General features: G+C 39.7%; 1 protein-coding gene across 1 annotated transcript in view; it reads right to left on the bottom strand.

The window, feature by feature from the left end:
• ush2a (Usher syndrome 2A (autosomal recessive, mild)) overlaps window positions 1-12,053 on the bottom strand; it is a 189,552-nt gene that overhangs the window by 37,700 nt on the left and 139,799 nt on the right. Inside the window, exons 66-67 of the mRNA XM_041037694.1 lie at window positions 7,946-8,144; window positions 174-281 (exon numbers count right to left, since the gene is read on the bottom strand). Of these exons, the coding sequence (XP_040893628.1) occupies window positions 174-281; window positions 7,946-8,144 (307 nt within the window). The remainder of the gene's footprint in view (window positions 1-173; window positions 282-7,945; window positions 8,145-12,053) is intronic.

The following is a 12,053-nucleotide window of genomic DNA, read 5'->3' as shown; positions in this document are numbered from 1 at the left end:
CAATTTAATTTTTGACATTAGCGATACGTCTGTGTGGAAAAGAGCACAGCAGTTTCCTCTTTTGCATGAAAACAAACAGAGAATTCCTAAAATGTATATGCTCAATGATTTATAAAGATTCTGTAGGATAATTGGGACGTTAGGATATTTTGTGAATGTGTGTGTGTGTGTACCATTAGGGAAGGCTTGCAGGGTGCGTCCTGTGGAAGGCAAGCTGGCTCCACATCCGACCGCAGTACAGGCCACCAGCACAAAACTGTAGTCTGTGTACGACTGCAAACCTGTAGCATACAGACATGAATATATGCTAAAAAGAACACAAAGGAGCAATCTCACAGTTAAAGGAAACATGCAGCATGAAAAGAATTCCACACATACCATTTTTCCTATGTCAATATTAATGTGATAAACTGTACAGAACAGTGCAAAACACAGTTTTCAAAAGATGAAATGGAGAGAGGGGTATTTAAAGAGGAAGAGGAGACAAACAAAATGAATAACAAAAAAAAGTAAGATAAAGAAAGAGTAAACATCCTGTATCACTAGCTCTCTTCCTGACCATTTTCTCTCTCTATCTGTTTCACTCTCCCTCCCTCTGTTCTTTCCACACTCTCTCAACGGATGGATCCATATCTGTCGGTGTTAAATTATGCATGCCATAACTCAATAATGAAACAACGTAAAGATGGGCAGCCGCGGAACTGACATGGGATAGGACCGGTCCAACGCTGTAATGTCATCAGCTTTTGATCTATGATAATTATGATACCTTGGTATGCGTTTAGGCTACAGCGTCCAGACATGATTTATTTATAGGCACCTGGTATGCAGTCTAAAAGAAATCACATCGCGACTGAGTGGTCCTTTTAACAGCAAACCACAGGAAATCAGTTTTTGGTCTGATATTTAACCTACTATAGTAAGATCTAAATAGTAAGACCTAAATAGTTGCTAAAAATTCTACATACTCAACAAAGTTAGAACCACTTTCTGGTCATTTAAAACCTTTTTTCTTCACATATATTTTCTGCCTGGTTGTTAATGTAAAGTGGATGGATGAGGATGAATGGATGGATGCAAATCCTAAATGCTGTCATGGGGGTTGACTGGATATTTTATGGTCATTCACTTAGCTGACAAGCTACAACAGCTTACAAATCAAATTCAAAGGAAAATGAAAATGAAATAACTAAAACGACTATTTCAAAAGGATGACTGCAAAAACAGGCTGTGGCGCTGCATAATACAGTGTGTTCAATTCTTTATTTCTGTCTTAAATCTGCACTATTTTAGGTGAAGCTATAAATATTTTACACCTGTAATGATTTCTGATGGATTACATAAATAAATTTGAATATTCAGAAACATCTAGGTAAGACTCAAAATACTGGTTTTATTTATTTTTTAACATAAAAGTAAAATTTCTTCTATTTGATGACTCAAAGTGCAAACAGACAGCTGTCGACATGTGAGACAGTCAAAAATTAATGATATTACATTTGAATTACATAGAAGTATCACACCTGTAATTTAGAGAATAAAGAACACAATTTTGCCACTTATAAAATAAACAGCTTTTTGATATAATTTAGCTAATTATATAAATCATCTTTTGTTGTTTCCAGCTGTGTGTATGTGGAGGCTGAAAGACAGAAAGGGACGCCCTACTGCGTGTCTCAGCTGCTATATGCATGTCTGTGCCCACCCTGTGTTGACTACATACAACGGTGAACATGCACACATGACGCATGCACACACACGCACACGCACACGCACACACACACACACACACACACACACAGGCTAATGCACAGCGGAGTGCTTCACCACGGTTTCCTCACGTCTGCTTCTACTGCTTAGCCTGCTTAACATGCCTCGCAGCCTGCCACGCTTAACCCAACCTCTGATCAATGTGTGTGTGTTTGTGTGTGCAAATGTTCTCACAATGTTGCCCTGTGTTTGGGTTAAATAAAGAAAATCTGCCAGCCATACGAAAGTACTCGGGTCGAAGCGTGAGGCTCTGTTACACTTTTTAACTGTGCAACTAAGCGTGTGTATATGCGTGTGTGCACTCTAGCATAGTAAATGATATCTACACCGCATGTGATGTCAGTTGTTGTAACACTGAATAAAGCAGTAACCCTTCACTACATGTTCGTACAAACAGACGGACAGAATGTCCCCTTGGGGCTAAAAACTGGGCAGACAACTGTGGAGTAATATTTCTAACACAGACCACTATTAGACAACTTTATGGGACAATGAAGTCATGAGGCAATGGCTTCAGAAGCAATTAAAATATGTGCATAAGTAAAATAACCAAAATGCTTTAAAATGCTGCCTGTGCCTATTAATTAGAGCCTAAATTCAGGTCACGAAGCCCAGTGGAGTAATCAGAGAATATGCTTGTAAAAGTTGATTTCTCAGTTCCACCATCAATGAAACGAACACACATTCAGAAACTAAAAGAACTACAAGGTCAAAAAACCCTGTGAAGCAGATCACCTGATTTCCCAACCACTCTGTCTCATCTTAAACATAAACCAAACCGGGCACAATTATACTTCTCATCCAATACCTGTGCATGTGCAGATGCACGCAAACTCCCACACAAACACCTCTGATGTTTCTTGGTGTGCTTCAAATTATGTTTAACGCTCAGCCTGAAGAGGGCAGTGTTGTTCTGCTGGAGAAACAACACCAAGCTGACAATGGTGTGTGTGTGTGTGCATGTGCAACAGACAACGAGAGAAAGTGTGTGTGTGTGCGTACCTGCATGTGCGTGTACCCATACATACACATGTGTACTTATGTGCTTGATTATGGAAAGACAGAGGAAGCTTCAATCATTTTAACAGTGATCACCAGGAAGTGAAAAACAGGTGGAGGGCGTTTTGATGTGAGCAGCCGGCGGCTCACTACCACGGACTGAAACAAGGCTGTAACTGTCATTGCAAGAGCTGGACACAGAGGAGACTGGTCTGTGTTTGTGTAAGACAGAGAGAGAAACACAGAGAGAGACTTTGGCTGCGAGAGAGAGTAAAGGGTTCAAGTAAAAAGTCAAAGTGCGCATGTGAGAAACACAAAAAAAAAACGAGAAAGACAAAAAAAACCCATGAAACTTGATTAACACACACAGTTGATTGTGTGTGTGTGCCTGTGTTGCTGTGGTGCAGTAAAAATGTAAAAATAACTGATCTAAAACGGTATTTTATTGACAGGTTGCCGAGTCCTGTTTGCATTGGAAAATATGAGAGGCTGATGGGCGCAGGCCGCAATACCATGCTGGTTACCTGATACACCACACAGACAGAGAGAGGGTAAGAGGGAGAGAGAGAAAAAGAGGTGGCTAAGTCAAAGAGAAGATGGAGAGAAAGTAGGTAAGGCTGCGCAGGAGAATAAGAGAAGAGAGAAATGTGAGGACAGCTGAAAAAGACATGAAAGAGGCTGAGATGGAAAGAGGAGAAAAAGAGGTGATAGAGTGAACAGAGAGACCAGAAATGCTGAGGAAAAAAGAAGCAGATAGTAAGAAAAAATGCTTTATTTGCACGATAAACTGAAAGAACAAGCAAGACAATGAAAGAAAAAAACAAGTGAGAGAGAAGGGGAAGAGAGAGATAGAAGAGAGCTTTGATAACACCTCTGCTAAATAATTAAGAGTTTGACTTCCTGTCTGTGGCTCCCTAATGCAGAGACCGTCTGGGATGGAACAATGAGATCAGGTTCACACACACACACACACACACAAACTTGTATCTTGTAACTTCTATCTTTGTGAGGACACTTATTGACACAGTGCATTCCCAAGCCCCACACTCTAACCTTAACCTAACTTTGACAATCTAATTCTAACCTGAACCAAGTTAGAACCAAGTCTTAACCTCAAACAGCCCTTTGAAGGTGTGTCAGAAAGTGAGGACCAGTCAAAATGCCCTTACTTTCCCCAAAATCGTCCTCACTCTGTGAGGTCTAACTCTCAAACTGGTCCTCACAAAGTACTTAAACACACATACACTGATCTCGAGGTCAGTCAGTTAAGAGAGAAAGAGGTATGAATATGTCCCCTTGTAAGAATCTCTACATTTTTTATATATACATCTTTTCATTTGTAATGCAGAGGTTTAATATCTGTTTTGACAACAGCATGATCTTGAAAAAGCTAAATGTTTCATTTTCTGCTTTTAATCAATAGCAGATCTCCGTTTACACTAATTTAGCTTAAAGTAAATATTTAAATATGTCTATGTAATGTTGATGATTATTTTGATTGACTATATTTCGACCAGTTTGTTTCAATGTGTATCTGTTGACCCGGAGAAAAATAAATCACCTCTCTTCATCTTTGTAGCCTTCCCCAGTTCTCTAACTATCTATCTTTTTCCTTTATGACGACAATAGGAGAAGGTCAGACTTGAGTCATAAACAGGACAGTGGGTTGTGGTGGATCCAACATATCTCAAAGAACATTGTTAACTGTCCAACTGAACTCCATCACTTTACTGCAAACCTGCTGAACTAAAGTTTTAGAAGTTAGAAGCAGAATTAATAAGACTCTTTCAGGGTACGACTGTTAACTAGCTGGTTGAAAAACTCTTTCTGTAACCCTGATATTTCTGAAAGAAGACAGATTCAGAACTGATACATGATAAGCAAGGCTGTTTTTTATCACCTCTCCTCCTTTTTCCATGTCTACATGCTTGTACCTATAGCAAGGACCAATCAGAGCATGGACTGTGGAGGGAAACGCATTAATAAATAAAAGAACATACTCTATTCCCTGCTGTTCTGAATTAATAATGAGCCTACAAAAGGCCAATTAAACACATGATTAATGCCATAATCTATATAATTGCAGGCAATAATTCATTGTGAGCTAATGATAGCAATACTTAATATCGATTCACATGGGGTGTCTGTACAGTAGTGCTTAATTCTTTCAATGAAGTGTCTCTGTTCAGAACTGCTAAAAATGCCATTAATAAGAGTCTATTTCTTGCTTTTCCTAAGGCCAATCATTGAAAAACAGGAAATGGCAGAAGCCACAAATTTGTTTTTATATTTTTAGATTCTGGCATCACAGAGGCCGCTGCTTACTTCATTTTAACATTGCAAACCAGTCAGAAGCACCAACATTATTTGTCATAATTAATTAGATATTAATATTAGAACTATATAGAAATGATTCAGCGCATACAGAAGCACCATTCCTCCAATGAAATGCCAATGAATGGAAACGAAAAGAAAAAGAAAACCATGAATGTCTAAACAGTTTGGACTGCACAGGCTCTTATTTTTAGGGCCTAAAAGGTTACATTTTGGAATAATTAATGCAATTTTGAATTTTTATATCTTTAGTATAAAGCAACAGGCCTCCTCAGTTAAAATCCCTGTTTTATTATTACTGGTTAATAATTTAAAATAATAATAAAAGAGTTATTATGCTTATAGTGAGTGATAAACATGGATGAATTTAGATGAACTTTTCTTGATAAACTAATACCTCGCAGACTACAGGTTTGACAGGACATACTCCTTCAGGAGGGGACATCTTTGGCCCCACAGATACACTATTTATCAGATCAAATACGTTACAACACTGCAAGAGTGATTCAATCTAAAAATCGACATTTTTTTTGTAGCTAAAAAAAGCACCTTACTCCAGTTTCTGTGGTTTGAGTGAGTGACTGTGTGAGCTCTTTGAGTGTCTGTCTCTGAAAGTGGTGAGAGCCGTCAGAGAGATGCAGAGAAGATGAATAATGGCGTATTAAACATTAAGGATGAGGGAGTAGCGCAGCAATTATTTCTGTTCATATTTCACTGAAAACACTTAGTTACATCCATCCATCTTTCATCTCTCCCACTCCTTTCTCCTTTTCTCCTTCACTCTTGTTTAAAAATTGTCATTCTATGCATCTTTCACTCCTTCAGTTTGTCTAATTTTTTTGGTAACTCCTTCTTTATTTAATTCTGCAGCTGAAATTCCTCCCCACCTCTCTCCCTCTGTCTACCTCTGTCTCTGTTTCACTTGTTACTGCACAGTTTTTTTTTTATTTCAATTTGCACAAAAGGATTTCAGTAGCTGTGATTTAATGGCAGTTAGTCATTACAGTAACATCACATGCATACAGTACACACACTAACGTCCATATATGCACATGCGTGTTCCTGGACGGGGATGAGGGGGTAAAAGAATAAAAGACAGACAAATAAAAATGAACATAAAATAAAGCTTTAAAACATAATTTTAATATTACTATATATTATATAAATTAAAAAATCAATGAAAAGAAACTATGTCTATTTTGTCTTTTTTCAGCTAATACATATAAATATATATGAAGTAGGGTTGTACCAAGCTGATCCGCAGAACTGGTACTGGGGTCACTCAAGGTCTTTTTTTGATTAAACCTGTATTTACTATTCAAAGTTAATTTCTGATCCTCTGTCGTAATGAAACACTGTTTTCTGGTATATCTCTTGTCTAAACAATACACTGCAAAACATTGAAACACTATAACATTTTCCTAATATCTGCATGTGTTGTGACAAAGAGAGCTGTGGACTGGAGACGAGAGAGAGAGAGAGAGAGAGAGAGAGAGAGAGAGAGAGAGAGAGAGAGAGAGAGAGAGACTGCCCGAGCAGTGGTTTTGGCTGAATATGCAGGGTTCTCCAGTGTCTCACTGGGGTACAGGGAAATTTCACACACGCATGCTGGTTGCTTACACTGGCACATGGGGCTGGTACAGTATTACAGCACATTACCATCTCTATTTGGCATTGTTTGCTTTGTCTCATGCCTACACATACAAACACACATGCTCGTGTGCACACAACTCCTGACCATACAAGCCAACCACAGGCACCATGGGAATAGTCTATTGGCTACTGGCAAAGCCGATGCCTGGTCTGAGTCCAAGACAGAGCAGAGAGGAGCTGTGAAGGGAAAAGGCCAATGAGTTTCAGCCTCAAAAGATGCTGTCACTTCATTATATATAGAAATTTAAAGGGGACTAATCAAATCAGCTTTGGAGGAGTTAATATGTTTAAAGTGAACTATTCCAGTCCCAAGAGACAACAAGTATGTCTAGTGTGATAATATTCTATTGGTATTTGTCTGTCGTCTCTAATATGTTCTGTTTTTATAGAGACAATTTACATTTGTTAAACAGTTTGTCTGTTTGTGTGTGTGCGTGTGTGTGTGTGTGTGCATGCTCTGACTGATGGCAGAAGGCCAGCAACACTGCTCCTCCTTGGGGCAGATAAAACAGGATTCACAAATCACACAGTCCTGACACCACCACGTTTGTATGCAGATCTACAATATATAAAGACTTCTGTTTGTGAACTTCTGTTTGTGGGCCTGCTTTAGCACTGTGTCTCAAACTGCTTTTGTTGAGCTGTTTGTGTACTGGTTTTTGTGTTTTTTTCAAGTCTGTATATATGGGAGCACGATTTTGTGTGCACCTCTCTTCTGTGTCTTGAGTGTGCTTTTGTGCTTGTCATGTCTTTGCTTCTTCCTTGTGCGTGCATGTGAGTGTGTCTGTTTGTGTAAGGGGTTTGGCCAGAGAGAGTGTGGCGGGAATCAGGTGTAAATTCAGTCACTGGATGGCTTCGAGAAACCAGAATACATAAATAAATGAATGACAGGAAAAGAGAGAGTGATAGGGCAGGAGAGGAGTGGCCAAGTAAGAGGAAGAGGAAGAGGAGGAGAGGTAGAATGTGTGGGAGAGGAGAAGAAGATAAGTAAGGAGTAGAAAAAGGTGAGGAGTTAAGAGGAAGGAGAAAGAAGTGAGAGTTGAAAAAACACGATTAAATGGGAGAAGGGAAACAAAAGAGAGCAAAGAGAGCAATAAAAAGATGACGAGAGGACGAGAAGGGTGATGCTGGAGAGGAAGAAAGGGAAAAGTGATCAGATACTAAGAGAATGATACAACATGTATCTTACCAGACACAGTACAATTTCTGGGTCCATGAGTGTGCGTAACTATGGTTCCAACACCTGTCTGGTTCAGGTGGTACCGCTGTATTATTCCATTGGGACTAGTAGGCTCAGACCAGCTCACGTTGAGGGAGGAGGGAGTTAAAGCTGTCACCACTGGAGACTGTACGCCCTCTGGGACGCCCTGGACTGTGACTGCCACCACCTAAACGCACATGTGGACATGGAAACACATAGAGGCACAGAAAACACACACACACACACACACACACACACACACAGATACAAACAGAAGGAAACACACAAAATATAAAATATGACACATTTCTGATATTTTACAGAATGTAAAAGGTGGCAATAACAGATGGATTTCTGCTGTGATCATTTATGAATGTAATTAACATGATCACAACCTAATAAAAAGCTGCATCCAAATTCAGGGGTTCTCTTTCTAAGGTAATAAAACCCTGTTGGCCACAGAAGAAGACATTTGCTGGTGCTGGTGTCATTTATTTCCAGTAAAATAAAACAGAAAGACGGGTAAAATGTGGACAGCAACCAAGGGCGTTGGTTTGGTTTTGTCTCTGGTAGGGATATATTTTTGTCAGATAGCCAAAACAGTGCAATTGTTCTCCCTCATTCATATGCACTTCTGCACACATACGCTCTTAAAGAGCCTGACTCCGTAGAAAGTTTACTTGAATAGCATGTGTTTGCTGATCTAACTTACCTGACACTGGATGTATCATTGTTTTTTCTCTGATTTTAAACAGATACTGCACTTTTTTTTTTAAATTAATGGAACATGATAGAAAAGAAAATAAACATATAAAACTTCTTATGTAGAGGATAACTCTGTTTGAACAGAGTTTGCTGTATTTGACCAACATAGTGAATGCACTATTACCATATTACTGGCAATTTTACCAAGATAAGTGTGCCATGTTTCAATGCAACCTATAATAAGCACTTTAATAAGCACTGGGATCATGGCTGTGATGATCCCAGTCAACAGTATTACCAGCTATAACTGTTTCAAAAAGAAAAACAGATAACAAAAACACAAGCAATCCCATGAGACTCAGGCCACACACACAAAAAAAAAATGCTGCTTTTGTTGCAAGTGACCATCTTATTGTAAATTCCTGGTGTGGTATCTCTGGGCCCTGTGAACGCTGGGTGAATGTGGAGACCGCAGAATCACAGGGCAATCTGCTGCTAATGGCAACAGGGATATCCTGCCTTAATAGACTGTCACTAGTACTTCCCCTACCTGTCCCACACGGTGCTATGCAATTAGAACACTGCTACTACAACTGAGGAGACGCACATACACGTGCACACCCATAAACACACACACGGGTGCGTGCAGGTATACACACATAAACACAAAGAGGTGGAGGACAGGAAACAGCAAAGGCAGAGAAGAAGATAAGGAAGCTGCAGGGGAAGTGTAGTATCAATCAGTGAGTGCTTCAGTGTGCTGTCAACTCAGATGCCTGTCAAGATTTTTGCTCAAATGTAAACAAAATAAAAGCCACATAACCACCTCAATAAACCTAATCTAGAGTGCAGGATATGGATGCAGGGAAATTACAGTCAAATTTGGGCACTAACGAGACAGATGCACCTGGGTACTCTGGGTTTCTTTTGGGGTGCAGCTAACCCAGTGACGCTACCTATCTGTATTTACTGTTTGACTTTAAATGACTGATCCATGCAACTTATAGTTAATTGACAGGACAGAATGAATATGTAATGTATAATATGTATGTAACATGACATGGCCAGAAACATTAACATCACACAGAAAAATTGAATTGCTTGCAATCAATTGCTTTACAATGCTAACATTTCACACACATATTGAAAGAGTGGCATTCTTGAAAGCATGCCGCACTGGGTTACTCTTCATCCAACTCCTCTGTCTGTATGTGCTGGGGGGTGGGGATTGTTGGAGACATACAGACAGGAGAGAAGGGGGGAATGCTGGACACCAGATGACAGTTGTTGTAAAAGAGAAACTGGTGTTGGGGGAGTGCAAAGGAGTGAGGATGAGAGGGATTAAGAAAAGAAAGACAACAGCTGGGAGAAACTGGAGAGCATAACGTTAAGATCAGAGGAATGACAGGAGACAAATAGCAGAAAGAACAGGACAAAAGGATGCGAAGACAGAGGAGGACCAATTGCTGTTCCTCCCTCTCTAAGTGACCAACCGTATTAGATCAGCACCTTCTGTTGTCACAGCAGGTGTGTGTTTGTGCGTGCCTGTGTTTGTTTGTCTGCCCCTGTGTGTGTGTATGTGAGGGGGTTGATGCCAGGTAATTGCAATGGTGTATTAGGTTAGCCCAAGTTATCCCATAATTGGGACTGTTTGGCCAATTTTCACTGGTGTACAAACTAATTCCAACTCACTCCCCTTCCACCCTCTGCCGGGAGTGTGTGTGCTTGTTTGAGTGAACATGTATATACGTGTGAGACAGGGAGGCAGACGATAAAGATTGAGTTTGTGCTGTAACTGCGTATGGCTTTACGAGGGTGTGTGCATGTATACAGTTCTCCTGTTGGTCATGCACTTCTCAGCTAAATGGAAAAAGTTTCACGCCACATTGAGGGGTTTGCTTTGAGGGCTGGTAAATTTTCAAGACAGTAAAATGTGCCAAAAATTGTGTGAGCATTGCTTTCGAAAGGCCAGTATTCATGATACATAATGTCTTACTCTGCATTGGAAAAATCACGCTGTGCCATAATTATATAGCCCTGACCTAATGTACCTGCAAAGAGCAGACACTCTGTAGTTTGACCTGGCCTCATATCTACATTGTATCTGCTTTGGCTAACCCAATGTGTCCAGTCCTATAGGCTTGACAAGCAATTTTATCTGAATGCCATGGCTTACTCAGTAATCCAGGCATCATCCCTGTTTATATAGCTTCAGTGGTGTTCTTCGCATGGGTCCGGCTGCTTTGGCTCTAAAAAAAACCCTACAAGAATAAAGACCATGAACACAGTCATCAAGTGTCAGTCTCATCATAGGACGTCCTGCTTTTAACAATGTGGATGGAAGTGCATTTTATAAAATTAAAATAAAATAAATTTTTCTTTCTTTATCTCTCTGACCATTTACCACTCCTTCCTTTATCTGTGTCCTACATCCGTTCACTCCTATTTCATCTGTGCCATCATTCACCCCAGCATTCATTTATTGTATACATTAATCCATCCATCATCTATTTATCTATCAGCCCCTCCCTCAAAACTAGCTCAACCAACTGTACCTCCATCTCCCCTCCAGTGACATAGCTACAAGCTTTTCCTTACATAAGAATATGCTCATCAAAATAATAAGATGTTAAATTAGCTTTAAAAAAAAAAGAAAAAGCCGGAAAGACAGTTTTCAACGTGAGCTTTCATCACCTCTAAGCCGGAGAAATTAATTGTTGTGGTGATATCAGCTCGGCTACAGCCAGAAAGATAGCAGGGGGGGAGTTCTGTGTGAAGCTATTATGGACGCTATCACAAACATCAGGTAGACTCAGCAAATCCGCAGCCTCGCATACAGGGAGAGAGCGGAAACAAGGCCAAATAACAACTTGTTCAGACACAGGAACAGTACAGAGTTCACACAGTGTGGAAACATCACACACTATAATTTCTTAGCAACAAAGTTCAGACATGTTTAGAATTTGTAAAATATCACTTGCATAACACCAGTGAAGAAATATGCAAATAGTGAAGAAATAAGTACTTGAGGTGGCTTATATGAGAGGGTAAAATGACTTTTAGCTGACAGGCCACAGACCAAACAATGAATCAGAGAAGTGGCCAACAGCAGGAGATCAATGCTGCATGGTTGCTGTCATAATTTTACCAAGTATGAGGCTGGAAGTTGCATGTCCATCCAGTTTCTCTTTGACAGAAAAAAGGAAAAGTTTGCACATTTGTATTCAGATGTGTGTACAAGAATAACATTGTCAACTATTATGGTAAATATATTGATTATATTTTGGTCAAGTGGTGAAGAAGCTGATTTTTGTTCCTTGACAGAAAAAAAAAGCCACTGACAAGATATTGGTCATAACAACACTGACAACATGTATTTTCTCCTTTCATC

This window comes from Toxotes jaculatrix, chromosome 1 (assembly GCF_017976425.1).
Source record: "Toxotes jaculatrix isolate fToxJac2 chromosome 1, fToxJac2.pri, whole genome shotgun sequence".
In the NCBI taxonomy this organism is placed as follows: Eukaryota; Metazoa; Chordata; class Actinopteri; family Toxotidae; genus Toxotes; species Toxotes jaculatrix.
This window is presented reverse-complemented; position numbering and strand designations above follow the sequence as displayed.